Genomic DNA, 27,531 nt, shown 5'->3' with positions numbered 1-27,531 from the left:
TCTTAGTTTTTAAAACTCTTCATGAAATTCTCATAAGTGACTTAATCAAATGTCTTCTTTATATTTTCTTAAACAGACTAAATTTTATTCTCAATGAAAATCTGTCATTAGCACTCAAAGATAATGAAAAATCGGTTAAATGTAGCAAGATATCCGTGCATATGGTTGTATTACAGACAAGTCATCTGCAGCGTCCCTGCCAAATTTGGAAAGTATACGGGGGAGAGAGAAAGGTGCTTATGTCTCTTGAGATACAGTATATAACGTTTACTTCATAATATAATGTACTCAACTATTAGCTACTGAACGTGAGTGTACTTATAAATTTACACTCACTTATTTGCCCTGGAAATCTTAATCAGATTATTGTATTCCTGGAATAATTTCGGCAACCAACCAACCCTGCTGTCTTTGACTGCCAGACGCTAATGAAAGGTTTCAATATCACAAATATTTTTTCATTTTATTGAGCTTAGTCCTTTTTCCACAGAAAACGCTGAATTCGGCATGTCAGGTTTTGAAATGTTGGTGAAAAATGTGGCGCCACTAACTTACATGGAATATCCGTAAAGTGTTGCACGCCGATTTCAACGAAATTTTGCAGGTAGATACTAGACACAAAATAAAGTGGTCCGTATTTTTTCGTTTCTGCGGAAATACGTTCTTCGGCAATTCTAAGACACTCATGAGGCACACTTCCCAGTACACGATGTTGATCTACGACGATAGGCCAGCAATAGATTTCACCTACCATCATTTAATGCATCAAATAGTTGGCTGTGGGAGTTTAAAACAACACACAAAATCGTATCGCGGAAGATGACGAAATTTATATCTACGACACATACGTCTGAAGATAAAGAGGACATATTGAGAATCGTGAATGCCTTTATTGACAATGTAAAATACCATGTTTTCCAATTCGACCCAGGTAATGTGTACAACTCCGATAAAAGTGGTTTCCAACTAGAAATGCATGGCCGTTGAACCTTCGCTGCTCAGGGAATGAAGAAAGTGGAAACAGTTGTCCAATCCGTGAGTGCGACAACACACAGTTATACAATACAACCGACCATCTCTGCCGACGGTGCTTTTCTGGCACCATTACTCATTGTTCTGAATGAGCCAACTGGTGAGTTCGGCCCACGCGTGCACAACACTGTGTTTCGCCCCCGTAACGCATATCTTGCCGCCTCAAAATGAGAAAAACTCACAAAGGAACTTTACCATCGTTGGCTAGAGCACGTGTATTTTCCTTCAACACAGCGTCAAACAGTTCTTCTATTGGACGCTTGGAGTGGACATTGTAAAAATACCCTAGGCGCCATTGAACCGAAAGAGAAAAATACTGTGCTACTTACAATACCTCAAGGTTTAACTTGGAAGCTGCAACCACTAGATGTGTACTTTTTTTCGCTTGTGGAGGACATTTATGTGCCGCTTTTCGGACACTGTTATCTTACAACATTCTGATATTAATTTGCATCTACGGGATAACATAATCAAACTACAATCTCTGACACAATCAATTCTCCTCTCTAAGATACAAAGATGTCATCAAATACGCGTAGTATCGCATTGGCTATACAAAAGACAAGCCGGCACAATTTCAGACCCCAACAGAGTTCTCCTTTGTCATGAATCACATCCCGACATGTGACATTTGTGGACAGGTTGCTGTGATTCGTTGTGGTTGGTGTAAGAGATCACTTTGTTCTAAGCATTTTTTTTTTTTTTTTTTTTTGTGGAATATCGTTATTGTGACACATTTGTTGCGTAAGATATTGTGCTTAAGAAACTGTTGGTCTGTGTTATAAAGTGGTGCATAGTACTTGTAATGTGTATTTCTTCATTGCACGTCTAACATATGCATTTATACTTTCATCCGAATTGTTTGTGGTCATTTGTGGATTGTGACTTTTCTAAACTATTTGGATGAATTTGGTGGGGATGTGGCTCTCCTTGCTACAGTTTTTCCACAGGAAATAGCAAATACGTATATTTTACTTGTATATCTAATATGTATGTACATACGCCTTTTTCATACACATTCTAGTATGTACATACGGCTTTTTCAGCAAATTAGTCCTGTCCTTTTGAAGATTTTGAGTTTTTTTGAAAATATTCCTGGAGGGGCTTAGGCCCTTTCAAACCGTTTTTCTGCAGAAACGAAAAAAAAAAAAAATACGTATTTCTTACTTTTAAGTCTAGTATCTGCATGCATAGTTTCCTCGGAATCGCTTGTGTCCTTTTGTCGATTTTAGCCTTTGTCATTATTTTTGGAGATATTTAAATGGTTCGCCCTGCAACCGTTTTCTCACACAAAAGAAAAAAACCATATTCCTTAATTTTCTATCTAGTATGTGAATACGCCTTTTTCTGCAAATTGCTAACGTTCTTTTGGAGATTTCAAGCTTTATTGAAAATACTTCGGGAGGGGCTTAGGCCCCTTCAAACCGTTTTCCCGCAGAAACGAGAAAATACTTGTCGCTTTATTTTGTGTCTAGTACCTACCTGCAAAATTTCGTTGAAATCGACGTGCAACACTTTACAGATGTTCCATGTTAGTTGTATTAATATGAAAATCTAATATGTTATTATTTACACATGTTTCATGCAATTCAAAATGTTTCACTCCACATCACTTTAGTTGGTTTCTTCCTGTTTCTCTTTAACAACTGAAAAATTGCATCAACTTATACAATCTTCCTATGTATAAATTGCCTATAATACTTATGTTTATTGTATTGTGTTTATTCTTATATTGTTTGTATAAGAACAAACTTTCATTCATTTTTAGTACTCTCTCTTTAAATCAAATGAATATTGAAATTAATTTAAATTACACCGTTAAATTGTACTGTACAATCGTCAAAAGTAAATAGCATGGTTCTTATGTGATTTGTATATATATATATATATATATATATATATATATATATATATATATATATATATATATATATATATACAGTATCATATAACATTTTCTTTTGTGGATAACTGCATACAGCTATTCATTGTTGACATGATTAAATAATTTGTAGGCACGAGCTATCCGTTTTTTTTTTTAAATTTTTTAATTTATTTTTTTTAGAACGTTCAACAAATATAACTGAGTTCAAAGGCGCGCCAGAAAGGACTGCTATTTGTTAACTGTCGGTGATTTGTATTACACAGAACATAAGTTATCAACACTATATTCTATTAAAATTGTAAACGATGTTTTTCTCGTAAATAATGCAATAATGCTTTTTACTGCACTTGCATATTGTTATTATCTTTCAAATAGTTTCTTCAGTAACTTCGATAATGGTTATATATGTGCTTTTCATAGATAAATGTTTTATATTAAATATGTATTTCTTTCCATATAGGAATGTGCTCCATCGTGTATGAGCCATGTGACGAGAATTCATTTAGGATAGGACCTCCGGAACTTGCTGGTAAGTTAATATTTTGACATACACTATATATATATATTTACAACGCGCAATTCGACAACATGCGAGAGGACGTTTTGTCTTCTTTTCATATCACGAATCACCTCCCGGAATTTATGCACATCTTTCAGGTTATATATATATGTTGTATACGAGAGTCACGGTAAAAGTCAATGCAACTTTTTATTTTCTTTTTTCTTTTTCTTTCTTTCTTTTTTTCTTTCTTTCTTTACTTTTTTTTTACGAAAATGGGAACGAAAATGAGTACAAAGAATCGTTTGATTCATATGTGTTTTACCTCGAATTATAACATTACAAACAATTGCAAATACAATTACAATTATACGTAAAGATCAGAAACAACCAGTGACATCTTCGAAGTAGCCTTCCAAAGAATCTGCCCAACACTACCAACAAGGTAGAAGCGCCGAATACCCATGCCCTCAGTATGAGAGAATTTTCTGATTTCATAATCCAGTGCTGTGCTAATGCTGACATTTCAGTTCTGGCTCATAGATCTTGGTTCTGTAGCGTTACCGTGGCGTCATGATCCTACACTCTAGTAGATACTTTGGAAGACTACTTCGGAGGACTCTAGACGTCACTAGTACATGTTTCTGGGCTTCGCCCTCAACTTTAGATTTGTAATGTTGTAATTCAAGATAAAACATCTATGAAACGAACAATTCGTTCTGTTTAGTTTTCTCGTGCTATTTTCTGATGGAGATGTGAAAATCTGCCCATTCAACTCCTTACGTGTCTACTAATCTCCCATTGACATATCTTAGAACTTTTTGCTTCATTCCCATTTTGGTAAAACAAAATCTTTTGCGGTGACTCTCATACAAAGCACGTTCAGAAACTAGCTTTCATTTTCATTTTTGTGCGGAAGCTGGGCTGCAATCGCAAATGTGTGTCGAGTAGTGGGACCCATTTATAAGGCAGGGACGTCAGTGTTAGAATAAACAGAAATATAGACAGTTCCTGATGGGTAATCACTGTTTTGTTAGCCTTTTATACTAATTTATCATCACACTATATGTTTCTGCAACTAAGTAACCACTACCACTCAAAAATTAATGAGAGATTCATTACATAAACTGAAAAGACCTAATGCATTATATCCACTTTCAACACAACAGAACATTCTATACTACACATCGTTGGCACTTTATATATATACTAGCCTTTGGCCAGCTGGGGGCTTCGCCCCCAGACCCCCGTATTTACTCGGCCTACGGCCTCGCATGTCATATGTTCGTGCATTTATTCTTAATGTTTCCTTAAATCGGCCCAACATCCCCAGATCTCATATTTATCATCCTTTGCTCCTTAATACTCTGCTTAATAACTCACAGTTTATTTTTTTATAGCAACCTTTGTTTTGTCAACCACAATTTATCGACTTATTATATAATGAATGATGATGTTGGATTCTCATTTTCAGAGTTTTTTTTTTCTTATTTATAATTTTCAAAAAAGAAATCTGGGATTTTTGTTCGACCATAACTCTTGCGTATTTGTAAGACAAAGATCGATTCTTTTTCTTGTAATTTTGTAGTATTTCCACATCACCCCTGTGGTATCCTGCTACACGCATACTCCTTTGAATGAAAGCTTTTGCTTCGTCATGTCTTTCGTATACTAAAAAAACTGGAACGTAAGTGGTATTTGTGTCTGGGAAGGTTCGTATCATAGTGTGAAAATGAAGTTCAATATGATTTGTATTTGCACAGGCACCAAGCATTCTCCATAAAGAAGCTTAAAGGGATTTCTTTTTGCGTAGACTCTTATGTTACTATCAAGTATAAGTGAAAAGGAATTTTTGCAGCAGACATGTATCATATTCCGAAATGAAAGTCCAATGGTGTTGTTCCCTGGGTAATTCCATAGCTATCACTCACTAAAAGGAACTATCGTAGAAGTTGTGGTTATACAACATTCTTTACAAAAGCGGTTCCTTCAATTATACTTTCAGACTGAACCAGTAACACAACTGAATCCCTTGACCGGACACGTCCAAGTGCGACGTACAGTTGGCCGTGAGCGAATACGTCACTAAAAATCCCCTAAAAACTACAAATATTCACTTTTGGCAACTTTCCTTTGACATGCCAAATTTAATCATTGTCATCCTAAAGAAATTGCCCAATAATTTTGAGATATAAAAGGAGTTCCTATATATAAACGCCACCAAAGTTGGAATTTTTTATTTCTGTTAATTTATAAAGGTAAGCAAGAAAGTTCTGTCGCTTTTGTGGAGGTCTGTGTTCAATTGTACCTCCCACCGTGAGTTGAATGCGAATGAGGATAAGACGAAGGTCAGCTGTTGTTCTGCGTATGTGCAGCATACTACCTGGTTATGGTAGTTGAGTTACATTGTGAACTTGCGTAAGAACAGAGTGAATGAGACCTCCACAGAGCGTCATAAGGGCGTGTATGCAATAAGAGTTCAAAGTGGGGACAAAGGCAGCTGCAGCGGAGCGGAATTCTACCGACTTTCTTTTTTTCCCTATCTCAACTATCTGAAAGATAAGATTTTGTATCCGAAGAAAACGCCCATTTAAATAGCATAGGAATTTCTTCATCCCCTTTCGACCCCTGAAAAATTTTAAAAAAAATCACTTTTGGCAATTTTTTCACGGTTAGTTCTCATAGGCTACAATCATGCCAAATTTCATCATTCTAATCATACCGGAAGTGCCTAAACATTTTAGGGTGTAGAAGACGTCCCACATAAATAACATTGGAAAGATTTTTTTCAGTTCTCCATAAAACCAATCTACGGTTGCAAATTTTCATTTCTGATGATTCACTTAGGTAAAGCTAACGAAAACGTACAAGCATACCGAATTTGAAGTTTTTATTCCAATTCTAAGTACCTAAAACATGAGATTATACGTCAAAAAAAGGTCCATTTAAATAACACGGGGAAATTCTTCATTCCCTCTTTAGAACCCCTAAACATTAACAATATTCACTTCTGGCATTTTCCTGTGGGTTTGTCCCGAAAAGCTATAATCATGTCAAATTTAATCACTGTAGCCCTGCAGGAAGTACTCAATAATTTGAGGGTGTAAAAGGTGTCCCATATAAATAACATGGGAAAGATTTTTCAGTTCCCTATAAAACCCCTCTAAAGTTTGAATTTTTTACTTTTGGCAATTTTTCTGTCGGTTAGTCCTGGAAGGCTACAATCGTGCCAAATTTCATTATTCTAATCTTGCCGGAAGTGCCTAAACATTTTGGGGTATAGAAGACGTCCCATATAAATAACATTGGAAAGATTTTTCAGTTCCCCATGAAACCACTTTACGGTTCGAAATTTTCATTTCTGATGATTCACTTAGGTAAAGCTAACGAAAACGTACAAGCATACCGAATTTGAAGTTTTTATTCCAATTCTAAGTACCTAAAACATGAGATTATAAGTCCAGAAAAAGTCTCATTTAAATAACATGGGGAAATTCCTCATCGCCTCTTTAGTCCCCCTAAAAATTAAAAATATTCTTTTTTGGCAATTTTCCTGTGGGTTTGTCCCGAAAAGCTATAATCATGTCAAATTTAATCATTGTAGCCCTGCAGGAAGTGCTCAATAATTTGAGGGTGTAAAAGGTGTCCCATATAAATAACATGGGAAAGATTTTTCAGTTCCCTATAAAATCCCTCTAAAGTTTGAATTTTTTACTTTTGGCATTTTTTCTGTCGGTTAGTCCTGGAAGGCTACAATCATGCCAAATTTCATTATTCTAATCTTGCCGGAAGTGCCTAAACATTTTGGGGTATAGAAGACGTCCCATATAAATAACATTGGAAAGATTTTTCAGTTCCCCATGAAACCACTTTACGGTTCGAAATTTTCATTTCTGATGATTCACTTAGGTAAAGCTAACGAAAACGTACAAGCATACCGAATTTGAAGTTTTTATTCCAATTCTAAGTACCTAAAACATGAGATTATAGGTCCAGAAAAAGTCTCATTTAAATAACATGGGGAAATTCTTCATCCCCTCTTTAGTCCCCCTAAAAATTAAAAATATTCACTTTTGGCAATTTTCCTGTGGGTTTGTCCCGAAAAGCTATAATCATGTCAAATTTAATCATTGTAGCCCTGCAGGAAGTGCTCAATAATTTGAGGGTGTAAAAGGTGTCCCATATAAATAACATGGAAAGATTTTTCAGTTCCCTATAAAACCCCTCTAAAGTTTGAATTTTTTACTTTTGGCAATTTTTCTGTCGGTTAGTCCTGGAAGGCTACAATCATGCCAAATTTCATTATTCTAATCTTGCCGGAAGTGCCTAAACATTTTGGGGTATAGAAGACGTCCCATATAAATAACATTGGAAAGATTTTTCAGTTCCCCATGAAACCACTTTACGGTTCGAAATTTTCATTTCTGATGATTCACTTAGGTAAAGCTAACGAAAACGTACAAGCATACCGAATTTGAAGTTTTTATTCCAATTCTAAGTACCTCAAACATGAGATTATAAGTCCAGAAAAAGTCTCATTTAAATAACATGGGGAAATTCTTCATCGCCTCTTTAGTCCCCCTAAAAATTAAAAATATTCTTTTTTGGCAATTTTCCTGTGGGTTTGTCCCGAAAAGCTATAATCATGTCAAATTTAATCATTGTAGCCCTGCAGGAAGTGCTCAATAATTTGAGGGTGTAAAAGGTGTCCCATATAAATAACATGGGAAAGATTTTTCAGTTCCCTATAAAACCCCTCTAAAGTTTGAATTTTTTACTTTTGGCATTTTTTCTGTCGGTTAGTCCTGGAAGGCTACAATCATGCCAAATTTCATCATTCTAATCTTGCCGGAAGTGCCTAAACATTTTGGGGTATAGAAGACGTCCCATATAAATAACATTGGAAAGATTTTTCAGTTCCCCATGAAACCACTTTACGGTTCGAAATTTTCATTTCTGATGATTCACTTAGGTAAAGCTAACGAAAACGTACAAGCATACCGAATTTGAAGTTTTTATTCCAATTCTAAGTACCTCAAACATGAGATTATAAGTCCAGAAAAAGTCTCATTTAAATAACATGGGGAAATTCTTCATCCCCTCTTTAGTTCCCCTAAAAATTAAAAATATTCACTTTTGGCAATTTTCCTGTGGGTTTGTCCCGAAAAGCTATAATCATGTCAAATTTAATCATTGTAGCCCTGCAGGAAGTGCTCAATAATTTGAGGGTGTAAAAGGTGTCCCATATAAATAACATGGGAAAGATTTTTCAGTTCCCTATAAAACCACTCTAATGTCGGAATTTTTTACTTGTATTGATTTACTTAGGTAGTGCTAACAAAAATGTGTCAGCATACCGAATTTCAAGTTTCTATTCCAATTCTAAGTACCTAAAACATGAGATTATAAGTCCAAAAAAAGGTCCATTTAAATAACATGGGGAAATTTTTCATTCCCTTTTTAGACCCCCTAAAAATTAAAAATATTCACTTTTGACAATTTTCCTGTGGGTTAGTTCCGGAAAGCTACAATCATGACAAATTTAATCATTGTAGCCCTACAGGAAGTGCTCAATAATTTATGTCAGCTCATGTAGTTTTATATATAGTTAGGATATATATATATATATATATATATATATATATATATATATATATATATAAGTAATATATATAATAAAGGGCGAACAAATCAATTAACAAAAAGGAATTTTTAAACAACTATCGAACAATAATTAAATAGAAGAATCATATTTCTCGTCATAAAAACATCACAAATTAACAAATTATTTCAAATAATAGTACTCGTGCAAATGGTGATTCAGACAGAGATCTGTACCAATACAGAAGCTTTGTCTTTGAGGAAATGGAATAGAACAGAATAATAATAATAATAATAATTATATTTATAATAATAATAATAATAATTAATAATAATAATAATAATTATAATTATATTATTATTATTATTATTCTGTTCTATTCCATTTCCTCAAAGACAAAGCTTCTGTATTGGTACAGATCTCTGTCTGAATCACCATTTGCACGAGTACTATTATTTGAAATAATTTGTTAATTTGTGATGTTTTTATGACGAGAAATATGATTCTTCTATTTAATTATTGTTCGATAGTTGTTTAAAAATTCCTTTTTGTTAATTGATTTGTTCGCCCTTTATTATTGTAAATGAATTGCAACTTAACTACATGAGATACATGTTATCTCGAACTGTCATTTGTAATGTAATTCATATTTTTTTTACTTTTTCACATGTAACGTTTTTACAATTGTATATGCATAACTAATACTATATTTAATCAATTGTATTGTATTTCGTATTTGTTAAAATATATATACAGACGTGTTCCAATTATTAGACTCACGTTCGAAAAATGCAAAATTGATATAGAAGTCCTAATTTTAGAGTTCTAGAACATTTAATTTAATGGTTAAACCACCAATATAGGATCCTTTATTTGTTTACTGTACAGTTGAAGTGGTGTTGTCACGTTGAACAGCAGATGGTATTAGGGAAGGGGGGATTCTGAAAGTGGTATTTCAGTTGTAGATAGCTATTGTGGTTCCTATCAACAAGTTACAGTCTGAAGTATTGTGGTTACTGTCGTAAGAAGTTAACGACATTCAAAGCGTTCAACAGTTCGAATGGGCCAGTTTAAAATGATCATGACGTGTTTCGTGTATCAATCTTCTATTCTGTGTAGTCCTGTAATTGCATTATAATGGGAAAAGCAAAAGATCTTTCTTCGCGTAAAATGGAAGTTAACAAAATACTTCTGGTGGAAATAAGATATACACGTCAATACATTGCTAGTAGAGTTGAGATAGAAAACATCTGTAAGTAGAATCTCTGTTGAAATGAACAAGAGCCAAAATAGGGTTGGGTAATATGAGTGAAAACCAAACCTATTGCTAAGAGGTATCAAAAAACTAAAAAGATTGGCTCTGGGAAACAGAAGTGCAACTTCTAATAGACTTCAGCATAAAATGGCTGAGTATGGCGCAGACATTTGGTCTGAAAGTGTTTGGAAGGATTCTTTGTGCCGAGGAAATAAAAGCACACAGTCAAGAAAGAAAACAAAAATCAGAGTCTACTCCAATCATGGCAAAGAAGCGCCTCGAATGGACACGAAGCCTAGAATATTGGACTGTTGACGATTGGAGAATAGTGTGTTTCAGTGATGAATCATGTATCTTTGTGTCTGATGACTGTTCGCAATATGTGCGACGTTGACCTGGAAGGAATTCAAGTTGGAATGTCTTTAATAAACCGTGAAGCATCCTACTTCAATCATGGTCTGGGGTGTTATCTCTGTCTTCGGGCCTGGAAGACTGTATATAGTAGAGAGGACAATGAAGCACGACCAATACCTACAAGTTCTTCAAGAACTGCTTTCCCAGACTTCACTCTGGTTTGATGACGTAAATTTATCTTTATGCATGATGGAGTCCATGCCACCGGGCCAAAGCTGTGACAAAATTCTTCGAGGACAACGAAATTAGTGTTCTTCTGTGACCAGGCACTAGTCCTGATATGAACCCGATTGAAAACGTTTGGAGCTTCATGAAAGAAAAGCTAGAGAAGAAGCACATTAGAACAAAACTTCAATTGAGCAAGGAGATCAACAATTTGTGGTATCATGATGTTGAATTGAAGGCAAAATGTCCTAAACTCGTACATAGGATACCACAAAGGATAAAATATTTAATAAAGAATAAGGGATTTCATAAGAAATATTAACCTTTGTGTGAGAAATAATTTTCGTGTAAGTATTCCATTTCATTTTTTGTTTCCAATTTGAATACACACTTTATAGTAATTATATTTGAATGTTTCGTACGCATTTGTTTTATTGATATTGAAAAGTATATACTACACCCTATTGTAATTAGGACAGAGTTACAAAGTAGTAATTTGGACTAAGTTCGAGCGTATTTTCTTACGTAATATTGTAAGAACAGTAAAATATTCAGAAACTGAATGTTGAGTCTAATAATTTGAACACGTCTGTATTTGATATACGAAGGAATCTTCATGACAAATGTATTTGTATTTCCAATCTTGTGATGGTTTCTGTAATATCCTAGAAGCTTCTTCTTTCTTGTTTCTTGATTTTCCTTGATTTAGTTTTCTTTAATTATGCTTGTCAACTCTTTTCGTTGTTAGATAAATGGCGATGCAACAAATAGAGATAAAATTGAATGATAACGATAATTAGAAAAGAAAAGTATCAAAAAGCACACACTCTAAATCCCTCACAATCCTTTATGTCATGTAAAAACCGAAACTTCCTTATACTTTTGAAAATTAAGCTATGCGTTTCAAATGCAATGATAATAATAAAACATTCTTCGTCCCCTTTTCTTATGACGTTCAGTACAATGTCATTAGTTGCCAATATTTTATTCAAACATAATTTATTAAAAGTAATGGAACACTGAACAGAACCACAAGTTTTTTTTTTTGTTTTTTTTTTTTGTTATCATCCAGTTTCCAATTAGCTAAATCAGAAAAATTAAAATGATTATTTTGTATTTGTTCCTTATCAAATTAGAGAGCCATTTCCTTTATATTCAAGCTCTGAAAGAAATTTTTTATTCTGTAAGATTAGTCATCTCATAAATGAAAGCCTATTCTGAGAAATTAAAATAGGCTGTCAGGCCGATCTGGTTCTTAAACATCTTTCAGGTAGAATTGGATCTTATATTTAATTTTTATTTAGTATTATTGTTATTTTGGTCCTTGTTCGTTTGTTAGGAGTGTACCATCTATCTTTAGCACCGATGCTTATGAGAGATGAATATACAGAGCAAGTCAAAATGATGGACTCGATATCAGAAATTTATTCTGTGAAATCTAACAAACAAAATATGTTATTGTGAGAGATGTGCTAAGAAAGGTGAACTATCAAAGTTTTGTTCAAACATATCACAAGTGTTCTATGTAAGCACATCGCGTAAACGACACAAATCAAGCCGATAGTCTCTTGATCTCTTGCCAAACCTTTTGTAGCATGTTGCGGTCAATATCATCACAAGTGTTCTATATAAGCACATCGCGTAACACGACACACATCAAGCCGATAGTCTCTTGATCTCGTGCCAAACCTTTTGTAGCATGTTGCGGTCAATATCATCACAAGTGTTCTATATAAGCACATCACGTAACACGACACACATCAAGCCGATAGTCTCTTGATCTCTTGCCAAACCTTTTGTAGCATGTTGCGGTCAATATCATCACAAGTGTTCTATATAAGCACATCGCGTAACACGACACACATCAAGCCGATAGTCTCTTGATCTCTTGCCAAACCTTTTGTAGCATGTTGCGGTCAATATCATCACAAGTGTTCTATATAAGCACATCGCATAACACGACACAAATCAAGCCGATAGTCTCTTGATCTCTTGCCAAACCTTTTGTAGCATGTTGCGGTCAATATCATCACAAGTGTTCTATATAAGCACATCGCGTAACACGACACACATCAAGCCGATAGTCTCTTGATCTCTTGCCAAACCTTTTGTAGCATGTTGCGGTCAATATCATCACAAGTGTTCTATATAAGCACATCACGTAACACGACACACATCAAGCCGATAGTCTCTTGATCTCTTGCCAAACCTTTTGTAGCATGTTGCGGTCAATACCATCACAAGTGTTCTATATAAGCACATCGCGTAACACGACACACATCAAGCCGATAGTCTTTTGATCTCTTGCCAAACCTTTTGTAGCATGTTGCGGTCAATATCATCACAAGTGTTCTATATAAGCACATCACGTAACACGACACACATCAAGCCGATAGTCTCTTGATCTCTTGCCAAACCTTTGTAGCATGTTGCGGTCAATATCATCACAAGTGTTCTATATAAGCACATCGCGTAACACGACACACATCAAGCCGATAGTCTTTTGATCTCTTGCCAAACCTTTTGTAGCATGTTGCGGTCAATATCATCACAAGTGTTCTATATAAGCACATCGCGTAACACGACACACATCAAACCGATAGTCTTTTGATCTCTTGCCAAACCTTTTGTAGCATGTTGCGGTCAATATGATCACAAGTGTTCTATATAAGCACATCGCGTAACACGACACAAATCAAGCCGATAGTCTCTTGATCTCTTGCCAAACCTTTTGTAGCATGTTGCGGTCAATATCATCACAAGTGTTCTATATAAGCACATCGCGTAACACGACACACATCAAGCCGATAGTCTCTTGATCTCGTGCCAAACCTTTTGTAGCATGTTGTGTCAATATCATCACAAGTGTTCTATATAAGCACATCACGTAACACGACACAAATCAAGCCGATAGTCTCTTGATCTCTTGCCAAACCTTTTGTAGCATGTTGCGGTCAATATCATCACAAGTGTTCTATATAAGCACATCGCGTAACACGACACACATCAAGCCGATAGTCTCTTGATCTCGTGCCAAACCTTTTGTAGCATGTTGTGTCAATATCATCACAAGTGTTCTATATAAGCACATCGCGTAACACGACACACATCAAGCCGATAGTCTTTTGATTTCTTGCCAAACCTTTTGTAGCATGTTGCGGTCAATATCTTCACAAGTGTTCTATATAAGCACATCGCGTAACACGACACACATCAAGCCGGTAGTCTCTTGATTTCTTGCCAAACCTTTTGTAGCATGTTGCGGTCAATATCATCACAAGTGTTCTATATAAGCACATCGCGTAACACGACACACATCAAGCCGGTAGTCTCTTGATCTCGTGCCAAACCTTTTGTAATATGTTGCGGTCAATATCAACAATTCATTTCATGCTCGATGCTGACTCTTGTTGGTAGAAAGTAGAAACACTGCGTGGAAACAAAACTTTCAAAGTTAACCTTTCGAAACACATGTCTCACAATAACATATATTGATTGGGTTTCACAGAATAAGTTTCTGAAATCAGGTTCATCATTTTGACTTGCACTATATGGTTTAATTTTTTTTTTTTACCTTTACCCGGAATCTACCTGGATCATGCATAAAGAAATTGCTTACATTAACTAATTGGCTACTTGGAAGCCACAACAATTTTAATAAAGATATGTATACATTTATACGCAATTAATTTATATTTAAGCGTTGTACAGCCTAAGAAAAAGTATTGATAGTAATTATTGCAAAAGAGGAAAACTAATTGTTGAACAATAATTTTCAATAGTGACAATGTAGATAGAACATATTGAAATTGTACAATGCTAAGCAAAGTACTGCAAGTTCATTCAAAATTTAAAAATACAAGAAAGGCCAGGATATACAAATAGGGGATAAGAGATGGCGCTGTAAACACTAAGTATTGGAGAGCTTTACTCTCATTTTTTATACAATTTTTACTATTTACAATTCATTACTTTGGACAATTTTATTATTTGTTACAATTTTCATATACTATATTTCATTTTCAATATGTTCATGCGCCGCTTATCCTTCTGTATTATTACATTAATAGTGTGATAAACAATTTTATTTAAATCAGGCTAATTCGGCATCTTGGCCCGTGCCATTTTAGTACATTTATTTATTTCAAACAATTTATAATTAAAACAAATGTAGTGACGTAGTCCACAAGGCCCTAAGACTGGGGCTTCCTTTATAAATCTCCCGTAAGAGAGGTAACTGAAAGAAAGGCCTTATTTGAAAACTTAACCTAATAACCTTTATATATTGTCAATTCTGTTTCTTAAGAATGTTATTATTTTACGATTAGATGAACCCGGCTCTGGAGGTGGAGAACCTGGTAGTTCTGGTGCTGCTGATGCTCCAGGATGTGAGGACCGAATCGTTATGCCTTGCGACTCAGAAGAACTAATGTCGGTAAGTAACGTTGGTATTATTTCAAGTTATTCTGCAGACTCAGTAGTAGATTGCGTAGAATACCATGCTTCCAAATGAATGCATAAGATATAATGCTTCTCAACTTTGAGCAATAGTATAAATATGATTTTGTAGTGTGCAGGAGTTTTCTTACCATCACTCAGCGCAACTATTAAGAATCGTGACGAAAACTAATAGGTTTTATTTATTTTACAATGGAGGTCATTGGTGCACTTTATGAAACGCAACTGACTGACTACTAGTAGCAGCCAAATTTGAGTAATGAAAAATTATTTCTAACACATACTTGATAATTAAATGTTGTATGTCGAATGATAAACGATCATTCGATCATACTTGATTGATTCAAAAAAAAATCTTTGATTCTGTTTCTTTTTACTCACATACCTTATTCAATACAAAGATTCATTCTCAATAAAATCATTTATGCAGTGAAAAACGAAATATAAACATCAAGAAAATTTAAAGAAACAGACTTGCTGGGGAAGAGAAGTCGAGATACACCTTTCAATTGCTGTTTGTTACGCGTCAAGGGAGGATGCTGTGGCATGATTTGAAATGGTTGACATTCTTTTATTCAGGCAGAGAATGTTGCCAATTCATGTTAACGTCTCTGTTATTGTTCCTGGATGTACGTTTTGCTTACATCTCCGATCCCTTGTTTAATCAACCCTTCTCTGTATTAAGTTTGGGTAATATAGAAAATATTAAAAAACAAGTCTTTGTTTCATTCTTGAGTCTATAATATTGTTTTTTATTTTTATTGTTTTTTTCAATGTTTCAAAATACTTGAAACCAGTAGTTCCGTTTTAGGATTTCTAATATGTTTTTTAATATGCATCTTTAAATTTCTTTCCGCCACGTCTATATAACCCTCCAGGTACGTTCATTTTATACCATAGACTCCTGGTTGTTTCATAGGGATCTGTGTAAGAGCTCTTAAATTGAGATATATTCTTATCCAAATTTCTCTTTCCGGGTGGAGGAGAGCAGCTTAATGCTATACATAAACCACACTGTGTATATATATATATATATATATATATATATATATAATGCTGTTGTCAATCTGGGGAACATATGTATTAAAATTCATCTTTTATCTGTTATTGTAACACAATTGGATTGTGTTAGGTTCGGTTCCAGTTCGGGGCAGGTATACTTACGACCTGTGGGGCTCGTGTCTTGATCGGTACGCCTGGATTATGATTTCACTAAGTATAATTATTTTATTTAGACACTGAGAATTCCCATTTGTAATGAATGTGAATGATGGAACGGAGTATAAAATTCTCTTTTGTGCAGTAGTGGTTAGAGATTGTGGGATGAGTTGCGTGTAGTCATTAATTAAGATGGGTTCGATCCAAATCAGTTTATGCGCGTACCCACGCTCAGTGACACGCCCGATGCACATCCGTACAATTTCTACACCAACCAAATATTCTTACCGTTCCAGTAGTGATTTGCGTGAGAAACTGGTATGGAGCAACTGAAACATAATGCATGTATGATACTGATTTACTTAAACACAAGTATTATACATACAACATACATACTTACTTCAACGTTTTAATTTGATACCTCTGTAATTTTTATATTTTAGGATTTTCATTTGTCATTTACCATATCGAATACAAGCCCATGAATTTTATTGGAAAAATAAATAAAAATAAAAAAGGTATTTTGAACACTTGAATTTGAATTTTGCACTATAACGACGAAGCCGGCAAATTGCTTAACAAATCACCAATTCACACACGCACTGGGGCTTTGGAGATTTTGAAAAAGGAAAGGGGGAGGGCAATAGATGTATTGGAGGGCAGTTTTCTAGAATCTTCTTCCCATTTTTCTTCGAAGGGATGTCCTGTTTTCCAACATAGTTTCTATTCTCATTATTCAGCTGCGTAGTTGGCAATGTACTGGCTAATGTTTCCACTGATTGACAATTTACAAAATATATTGATCTCTTGTTTTACCCATGTTCCTTTATCATAACATGAGTGAAATTCAATATTGGATTTGTTGTTTAGAGCTGAACAACAACGCTGTCACAAAACTAAAAAGGTGTGCTCGTACTTAGTTGGAGCTGATTTGAGGCATTTTGTATTATTTTCGTAGAATTTCACTGAAACTTACTTGAAATATAAAATAACACAATTTCTGCAGTTCACTTCGACTTATTTTGATGCGATTTCACAAAGGATTGGTGAATAAACTTAGGATTTTGATGCTGGCCCAAGTACCTCTTCTTTTCATTGCTGCATCCATTTTCGCGCACACCGTTCCCGCCTTCTTCCTCTAGCGTCGGTTAGCTTACTCCAATCACACCAAAGGATTATTTTAAAAAAAATATCTATAAGCAGTATTGTTAACAAAAATATGGATCACGGGTGTTAAATAATCTTGCCATTAACATATTATACTTAAAATTCTGAAATCAATAAAAACAACTTAGGATGGCTTTTGAAATTACGGCACTATTTTTTGGAACATCACCACATCACGTCCTTTTTGTTCGGTCAACCGGAAGTACAAGTTACTGCTCACAGTATTGCCAACTCATAAAAAGGATAAAACTAACACAAAGTTTGCGTCGACGTATAATCCATGCGGCCTCATTCCAATTCAGCCAAGGAAAACTGGGAGAATTTAAAATGGAATGGGAGTGAGGGGGGGCCACACGCTCACAAATGGCGTGCGACATGGACGATGATCTTCTTTGAAGATTATCAGAACCCTGGGACCTTGGGTTTCCTCTTCTTAGAGTTATTTTTCCGGTTATTATTCCTCTTCTTTCTTCCGTTATTAATATTGATCCATTATAGTTCACTAACATTTTACACAAACGTAGATGGGCTTTTATTTCATGGGCTATATACTTTAAATGGGCTTTCCTTTTGTATGTGTAAATATAAGATTACATTTATTTTCATAATACAATATTTTAATATAAGTTGAATAATATCGATTATCTATTACAGTTTCATTTTATATTATATCTTATTCATATTTTATTTATTAACATCAAACCAATATATTTCTTACACTATTACTTAGATCATAAGATTTTCAATTTTTTTTTTTTTTTTTTTTTTTTTTGTAAGTATCTGACTCGTGTTTTAACATCTTACACTAAAGATAATTATCATACTGAAGACATGAAATTTTCAATATTTTGAGAAAAATGACACATGAAATGCAAAAATAACCTTTTCATCAATATATGCTTCCTTATAACTAATTCTCAGAATAACTCCTAATAATGTAATATTTCCATTCTTCAAACCTTTAAAATACAACATTTAAACAGCACTATTAATTAGTTAATTAACTTTAAACACAATACAATAATACAATAACACGAATATATGAAATGAAATCTCTCATTCGTAAACAAATATTTAAAACATATTACATATTAAAAACTTTATTTCACACACTATTGAGTAACATACGTTTTGTCGAGATTTAATTAAATTTATCGGCGCCTTAAAGATTCACAGCTAAATTTTTACAACGTAATAATTTAGTTATGACTCTCTCTAATCACTCGACGGGATCTGCCTGGCTAAATTTCGAAGAGACCTACCCACAATGAATTATTTGTTCTACCTCCCCGAGATGAGGCCGAATTAAAGAATACAAGGTTAAAAACTTAAAATAATAAAGAATGGGATTTACCAAAATAGCTTACTCCGAGCATTAAAAACATATTACATTACCCAATACACATATAAGGGGGGGGGGACCTCATCTCCATGACTTGGCATATTTCTTTGCTAAATTTTCCATTGCTTTGGAAAAGAAATATCAACGGCCATCTGGAAGTCGCATAGCGGGTCACAGATGCCTGCATATATCATATGAAACGACTTTTTTTTTTTTTTTTTTTTTTTTTTTTTTACATTCCTTGCACTTGTTCATTTAGTGCCACATAAGGATTCTGTAGATTTACTAACGCAAATTCCAATACATCAGATGAGCATAAATTTTTACAGTACAGAAAATTCAAATACTTATCAATATCCAACAATTTCTCTAAAATTTTATGTATTCGTTGGTTAGTACTTCTAGATTGAACACTCTGAGACAAACATACTGGTGTTGTAGTTAATGCATTGCAAAGAACAGTTTCAACACTGCTTTCCAGATCTGAATTTTTAAATTCGCTTGAAATTACATCATGGTATTTCTCAGAACTATGTTTTACTGCAAGATTTAACCAGATTTTACGAGTTTGTTTCGTAGGTTTCCACACCTTAAGTCTATCCACTGAATGTGAACCAATTGATTTACCAGTTAAAGGATCTAACAATTCGCCAATCTTTTCAATTTCTAATTTTCATACGGTTCAAAGGGAAATATTTAATTTTGCATTCATCAATATTATGCATTCATTTTTTTTTTTTTTTTTTTTGTAATATTCAAGAATCTTAAACATTGCTACGGTCAAATTTCCAAAATGTATACAGTCCAGTTTTCTCGCGAGCATATTTTTATCCAATTCCTACTCTTGGTTTCTCAAGTACAACAAGAATTTTGAATTTTATTCCAAAACGTTTAATAAACATGTTTTCGCAATTGCCTGTGTGTTTTCTGCAGCAAATATTTACTTTGATAAACACTGGCTTTCCATACGCGTATGATTTTTCACGATCAGCAGCAACAACAAATCGTATATTGGCAGAAATTTTGACTTTCGACTTACCACATTGCTTCACTAACATGCAATTTCCACATATTTTATAATTGTGTTTACTGCACTTATTTTCTTTCAAAATTTTGTTGCGGAAAATTCTCTGCTTAATTTTGTATGAAGCCTTGAATTTGCTTTTATGATCAACCCGGTTTTTCATTTTCCCTGTGTGATTACGCGTAGGTGCTGTTACTGAATGCTCGTGCCACCTAGCACAAGTTCGTTGGACTAACCTAACTTTTGCCTTTTTCTCGCGTTTGTTTTGAATTTTCGACGCCTGGCTACGACACGGTTTTTTCACTTGATTTCCACATTTTTCACGGACAGCATCATAATTTTTAACGACCAATTCCTGCATGTCGTTTCCTTTTGCATTGACTTTTAACCTTTTGAACAACTTACAACGCTTACTAGGTTTCAACTTTTCATTTTGCTTTTCACTTACATTTTCTGATTGTGCTTTTTCTGGAGTGACTACATTGCTTTTTTCATTACTACTTACCACCATACAATTGCCTTTGTGCTTACATTGGGTTTTCTTAAAATTCCTACGGACAAACTTTGACATTCTTTCAAAAGATCGCAATATTTTGTGCATTCCTTTTATTTTTCGTTTCAATTTACACAACTTTTGTTTCTTACCGTGCGTATGCTTACCACGCTTTAACCAATATTTGTACTTTCTAACGGATTTACTCAATATGTACTGCAGCTTACTAAAACCATTTTGACAACTTTCAACTTGTTTGTGCCATGATATTCCACTAACATTATTCTCATTGATGCTACTAGTGCCTGAACTGATTTCATCATTCATTACACATATTTGGGTGCATAGAAAACAATAAAACCTTATGCGCTTGAAACTTGCAACATACACATTTATCACAACCAAGTGAGAACTGTTACCACCGTTTTCCTTCTTGTCAATCTGAACCCTAACTATGTTCACGAAGTACGAACATATGTCATTACTTGGAATACATGCAAACTTATCTGTTTGTGACGTGCTTTGGACGCATCCTAGCTCCATTAAATTCAACATATGACTAATGAGTAAAGAGCGCATTCTCTTGCCTCCATTCATTAATATTACTACATTAGTACAATTACACGTACAAAACCTATCAGTGCATTTTCCTCCGTAACATGACAAATATTTTCTGTTCAACGCATTTACTTTCTGTTTAAACTTCGAACGAACACTAGGCCTACATGACGTAACAGTTTGGCTAACTAAACCTTTACATTTGTATGACACTGGCTGACTACTTGTTTCTTTACCATTGCAAGCGCTAACAAAAACTGATTCATTTACTACCTTTTGGCACCCTTGTTCTACATCTGCACAACTAGCCTTTTCAATTGGAGCTTCAACTGATTCAATTTTTTCAAGTGCTTGGACCCCCTTTTCTTCACTTTTACCCCAAATTTCTTTCTTTGCAACTTCTATTTGTGCCTGGAGTTTATCGTTAACGTGCTTTACAATTCTTTCATTGACTTCCACAAATTTACTTTCCAAAGATTTCCCAAAATTATTAATTGTACTTTCTAAAGATTCCCATACGTTACCTTGTTTACCGGTTTTTCCTATTTTTCCTCCCAAGGATTGATTACATTTTTCAATTTTGCTTTCTAAAGACTCACGTAAATTTTGCATTTCTTTATTAGAAGCAGCACTTTTAGTTTCTAACGACTCGTGCAAAGTTTGCATTTCAGCTTTAATTGCCTCTAAAAGTGACTTAACGTTACTTGCATCCATTATTCACAGTTACAGAAAATTTCTAAGTACGAGTCAGATACCTTATACCTTTATGTTTCTACACATAAATCACTACTTTTTTTTACATGTACGGCGAAGGAGTTCTGTTCCTGTTTCGGAGCGCCATTCTTATAACACAATTGGATTGTGTTAGGTTCGGTTCCAGTTCGGGGCAGGTATACTTACGACCTGTGGGGCTCGTGTCTTGATCGGTACGCCTGGATTATGATTTCACTAAGTATAATTATTTTATTTAGACACTGAGAATTCCCATTTGTAATGAATGTGAATGATGGAACGGAGTATAAAATTCTCTTTTGTGCAGTAGTGGTTAGAGATTGTGGGATGAGTTGCGTGTAGTCATTAATTAAGATGGGTTCGATCCAAATCAGTTTATGCGCGTACCCACGCTCAGTGACACGCCCGATGCACATCCGTACAATTTCTACACCAACCAAATATTCTTACCGTTCCAGTAGTGATTTGCGTGAGAAACTGGTATGGAGCAACTGAAACATAATGCATGTATGATACTGATTTACTTAAACACAAGTATTATACATACAACATACATACTTACTTCAACGTTTTAATTTGATACCTCTGTAATTTTTATATTTTAGGATTTTCATTTGTCATTTACCATATCGAATACAAGCCCATGAATTTTATTGGAAAAATAAATAAAAATAAAAAAGGTATTTTGAACACTTGAATTTGAATTTTGCACTATAACGACGAAGCCGGCAAATTGCTTAACAAATCACCAATTCACACACGCACTGGGGCTTTGGAGATTTTGAAAAAGGAAAGGGGGAGGGCAATAGATGTATTGGAGGGCAGTTTTCTAGAATCTTCTTCCCATTTTTCTTCGAAGGGATGTCCTGTTTTCCAACATAGTTTCTATTCTCATTATTCAGCTGCGTAGTTGGCAATGTACTGGCCAATGTTTCCACTGATTGACAATTTACAAAATATATTGATCTCTTGTTTTACCCATGTTCCTTTATCATAACATGAGTGAAATTCAATATTGGATTTGTTGTTTAGAGCTGAACAACAACGCTGTCACAAAACTAAAAAGGTGTGCTCGTACTTAGTTGGAGCTGATTTGAGGCATTTTGTATTATTTTCGTAGAATTTCACTGAAACTTACTTGAAATATAAAATAACACAATTTCTGCAGTTCACTTCGACTTATTTTGATGCGATTTCACAAAGGATTGGTGAATAAACTTAGGATTTTGATGCTGGCCCAAGTACCTCTTCTTTTCATTGCTGCATCCATTTTCGCGCACACCGTTCCCGCCTTCTTCCTCTAGCGTCGGTTAGCTTACTCCAATCACACCAAAGGATTATTTTAAAAAAAATATCTATAAGCAGTATTGTTAACAAAAATATGGATCACGGGTGTTAAATAATCTTGCCATTAACATATTATACTTAAAATTCTGAAATCAATAAAAACAACTTAGGATGGCTTTTGAAATTACGGCACTATTTTTTGGAACATCACCACATCACGTCCTTTTTGTTCGGTCAACCGGAAGTACAAGTTACTGCTCACAGTATTGCCAACTCATAAAAAGGATAAAACTAACACAAAGTTTGCGTCGACGTATAATCCATGCGGCCTCATTCCAATTCAGCCAAGGAAAACTGGGAGAATTTAAAATGGAATGGGAGTGAGGGGGGGCCACACGCTCACATTATATTGATTTTAGATCTATCAGAATTTAGATTCTTTGTAACCTGATTATACCAATTTAATAAAATAAAAACAATAGATTATTCATTCAGACTATTGCTGCTTCAATAAGTGATGGATCTCTTTCCTTAAAACTGATTGCAATAAAGAAAGCATTGAAACATGTGTAAAAAGTTTCTTTCATATATTAGCTTCAGTAAGTGGTTGATCTGTTTCTTTAAATCTGACTCTAATGAAGAAAGCATTGTAGCACATGAATAAAGTTTCTTTCATATATTAGGTTCAGTAAGCGGTTGATTTCTTTCTTTAAATCTCACTCTAATGAAGAAAGCATTGTGGCATGTAGAATAAGTTTCTTTCATATAATTGCTTAAATCATTGATGAATGTGAGTATCTATAGTATGTATATTGATACCTACGCTAGTTACAAACGTATTGTCTTGTAGTAGACTAAGTATGTCTACGTTCCTTTTGATAATCCAAAGTGAAGTTCAAGTTAAGGTGTATCTTATTTAGTTTAGTGCTTAACAAATCCAACTCATTTCTGTATAGAAACAGAACGTCATGAACATATATATATAGTAACGCACAACACTAATTCTTGTGCTTTAAGGATCCAAACTTTCAAAAGTTAGAGAAGCTGGTTACTCAAGAAGGGATTGGTCATGGCTAAACCCTCCAATTGATGAAATGTATTGTCCTCGAAAGAAAATAATGTTGTGTTTTTAAGAACATTCAAATAACTTCAGTATTTCGTTAATTTTAGCGCTGCTTGGAGGATTACATAGGAATGACAGAAATTTAAAAGATTCGTGTTAAAAATATCTTGGACATGTTGAACCAGAACACTTGGTTTCATTTCTTTCGAAACATTTAAAAGGAACACAGCATAGTATTGTAGACTCAAGAATTTTATTTTGAGACAGAACAAAACACAATTTTTTCTTCTATCTTTTGAAACTTTCGAAACGTAACAGAAATAAGAGTTGGTTAAACAAAAGGTCGGACACAGTAAATAAGAAATATATTTAGTATTGGTACAACAATAAAATCACCAACATGAGTTGGCAATCTTTCTTATCCAAACGAAAGAACGCACAACATGAGCATAGGCTTCTCCAATGGTGTGGTGGCTAGTGTGCGCACGTTTATTGCACAAGGTCCATGCAGGATAGCCTTGAAATTTGAATGTATTACAGGAGTTTGGATTCCACCTTAAACTGTAGGTCCACGACTCTCACAGCCTCGGTGCTGAAAGAAGAAGCTAAACTCTCCAACCAAGCACAATCTTGAGCCTACCTTTTCACAGAGTACAAACCACTACAAACAGCTATTAAAAAGAAGTATTTTCACTGCTCTTCCTCTGCAAGTGCTTCCCTTTATGACATTTCTTCGATGTTTTTATTCGTTCATGCCTATTCGTATTAACCGTAAATAAGACTGCAAAAGAGAATCGAAAGCTTGGATGCAAGCAATTTTAAGGAGTCACAATTTAAAATAAGTAAGATGATTGTTAATTTCCTGAGCGTTTTAGCATATTTTCTGTAAATCAATTGCTTTGTTCCGTTTTTTCATTTATTTGTTTATTCCTTAAATTATATATAAATTCCTGTTATATGCAGTGGCGGATCCAGGATATGATCAAGGGAGGGGCTAAACCATAGTTTGCCGCTTTATCAAGTGTAAAGCAAGATTGAAGCCCATTTTATCCAGTGTATTCCTGAGCGTCAATGGGGGGAGGCTATAGCCCCTATAGCCCCCCTTGGATCCGCGCCTGTATATATATATCTAGTGTGTTCCACGAATAACACTAAGGCCCGTCTCCTGAAGAAACCAAGGCAGATAGAAACATGAAACCTTTTGTAACACAATAATCATAGTATCCAACGCTAAGATACTTCCGATGTGCATTGTCTTGTCCATTTCTGTTGTGCTGCATGTGTGATAGAGGTTTCCAAACTTTGGATGTTTGTGATACTATGGCATCCTTCGTTTGCAACACTGAATAATAAAAGTGATATTATAAGTTTTTGTTTGATATGCTGATTTGAAATATGTAATAATCTGACGTAGTGCCATTTGAAAAAAATATAACTTTATATTGGGATGACAACACTGTTCAGTGGGTGGTGTTGCTTAATACGTAAGACAGTTTCCCCCTTCTTGTAGTTGCTTCGTGCAAAGTTTTGCTTTTCTCCCTCTTTTGGTTTCTCCGTTATCACGGATGTTCCAGATAAGTTGTCCACCATATATAGTTTCAATGAAAAATGAAATCATCTTCATAATCTTCATAAGCAAATGAACGTTTTTTTTTTTTTTTTCTCTATTTCGACGTGTGCTCATGTAAATCTTTACGTATGTACTTGACCTCTTAGGTAAGTTCTGGGGCCGCGGTGGCTCAGTGGTAGAGCATTCACCTTTGGTGTATGGGGTTCCTGGTTCGATTCCAGCTCGCGCCAAGTGAACTTTGTGGTGGACAAATACAATGTGCATAGGTTTCCTCGGGGTTCTCCCACTTTCTTCATTCCATCATTTCATTCATTTCTTATCATCACTGTCTCCTTTAGCCTAGCCGGCATAATCGTGGGACGTAAAACTGAAAGATTTCGTTTCCTTTAGGTAAGTTCTGGTTGTCCGGAAATGAAATATCTATTTCACTTGAATCAAACTAGTCTTAAGTAAAACTGAGAAATTACGAATTTAGTTCAGAAAGAGAGGAGTTATTCGTTTGTAAGAAACATTTCAGTATTTTAGTAACCATCATATTTTCTGGTACATGATAAAAGTAAGAGTAATAAAGTACTAGTGAAAGGTTCTAAACTTAATATTATGTTGTAGGCTGAACCAAGAGGTCCTGGTGTATGTGATCTACTTCACTGTGGTAACTCTTTTTGTTCCGAGAATGATGGTGACACACCATGCAGAATAGAAAGTAAGTACTGTATATAATGTATACAAGTCTACAAGAATATTAGATAACACGCCTCTTTTAGATTAACATTACAATATCACTTAAAAGGAAACGTTGTACATTGAAGAAAAAGCTTAATGAACTCTAATTAAATACTGTATAGTTTTAGTGTTTGTGTCATTGCTTTTATTTAAACTTTTCAAAATTGAATAACAGTCTACCGTCAAGGTTTTCGTGAAGTTTCATTTAGATTTAAGAACTTCTGTTACCATAGAAACTGAAGTTATTAGGCATTTTCTTTCAATTTAATAAACATGAACATGATTGAATAAGAAATTCTTTCGCCTTCTTTGCAAACCTGTGAATTGGAACTTACTGAGCACGAGGAATTTGTTAATCTGAATAATAAATGTTAAGCTGAAGCCCGAAGAAGCAGAAATCAGCTCTTAATTCTAATCCAAAATAGCTTATCCTATTTCAGTGCTTTCATATCTCTTAATTTTGTTTTATAAGTAACTTCCAAATGAATTTACGAATTTCAATACCATTCTCGGTAAGATACAGAGAATGTCATTCATTCTACGTAAAAGAAATCTTATTGAAATGAGTTAACAGCTCAGAAGTTATTGATAAAAGAGCAAATAGGAACGGGTATGAATTTCTGCTTGTAACTATTTCGATATACATATACATACGATATACATAAATTAAACATAACTTTCATACAAGGCTGTCTGTATTCTTTATTATAAATTAACGAGAAATGTAACAGTTTCGGAAGTATATCACTTCCTTCTTCAGACTACTATTTCAACTGAAATCATGAGTAAAATGATTTCAGTTGAAATAGTAGTCTGAAGAAGGAAGTGATATACTTCCGAAACTGTTACATTTCTCGTTAATTTATAATAAAGAATACAGACAGCCTTGTAAGAAAGTTATGTTTAATTTATGTTTAAGATGGACACAAGGCCTTTTTATAAAAATATTTACGATATACATAGTAGCTTCTTACTCCTTAAAATATTTATTATGATTTTCATGACTAGCTCGAAATGTTAATTACGAAATTTTAATTACAATTCATTGAAAGTGTCAGTTTTGTTGTAATGTTTGGTGCATATCAATAGCTTTTTTTTTTGGCT

General features: G+C 34.4%; 1 protein-coding gene across 1 annotated transcript in view; it reads left to right on the top strand.

Annotated features, from left to right (window-relative positions):
• LOC145684077 (uncharacterized) overlaps window positions 1-27,531 on the top strand; it is a 112,526-nt gene that overhangs the window by 80,477 nt on the left and 4,518 nt on the right. The window contains exons 9-11 of the mRNA XM_081755941.1: window positions 3,378-3,446; window positions 15,181-15,287; window positions 26,314-26,407. Of these exons, the coding sequence (XP_081612067.1) occupies window positions 3,378-3,446; window positions 15,181-15,287; window positions 26,314-26,407 (270 nt within the window). The remainder of the gene's footprint in view (window positions 1-3,377; window positions 3,447-15,180; window positions 15,288-26,313; window positions 26,408-27,531) is intronic.

This window comes from Thermobia domestica, chromosome 4 (assembly GCF_964235325.1).
Source record: "Thermobia domestica chromosome 4, izTheDome1.hap1.1, whole genome shotgun sequence".
NCBI classification, from domain to species: Eukaryota; Metazoa; Arthropoda; class Insecta; order Zygentoma; family Lepismatidae; genus Thermobia; species Thermobia domestica.
Note: the sequence above shows the minus strand (reverse complement) of the source record. Positions and strands in the feature narration are given on the sequence as shown.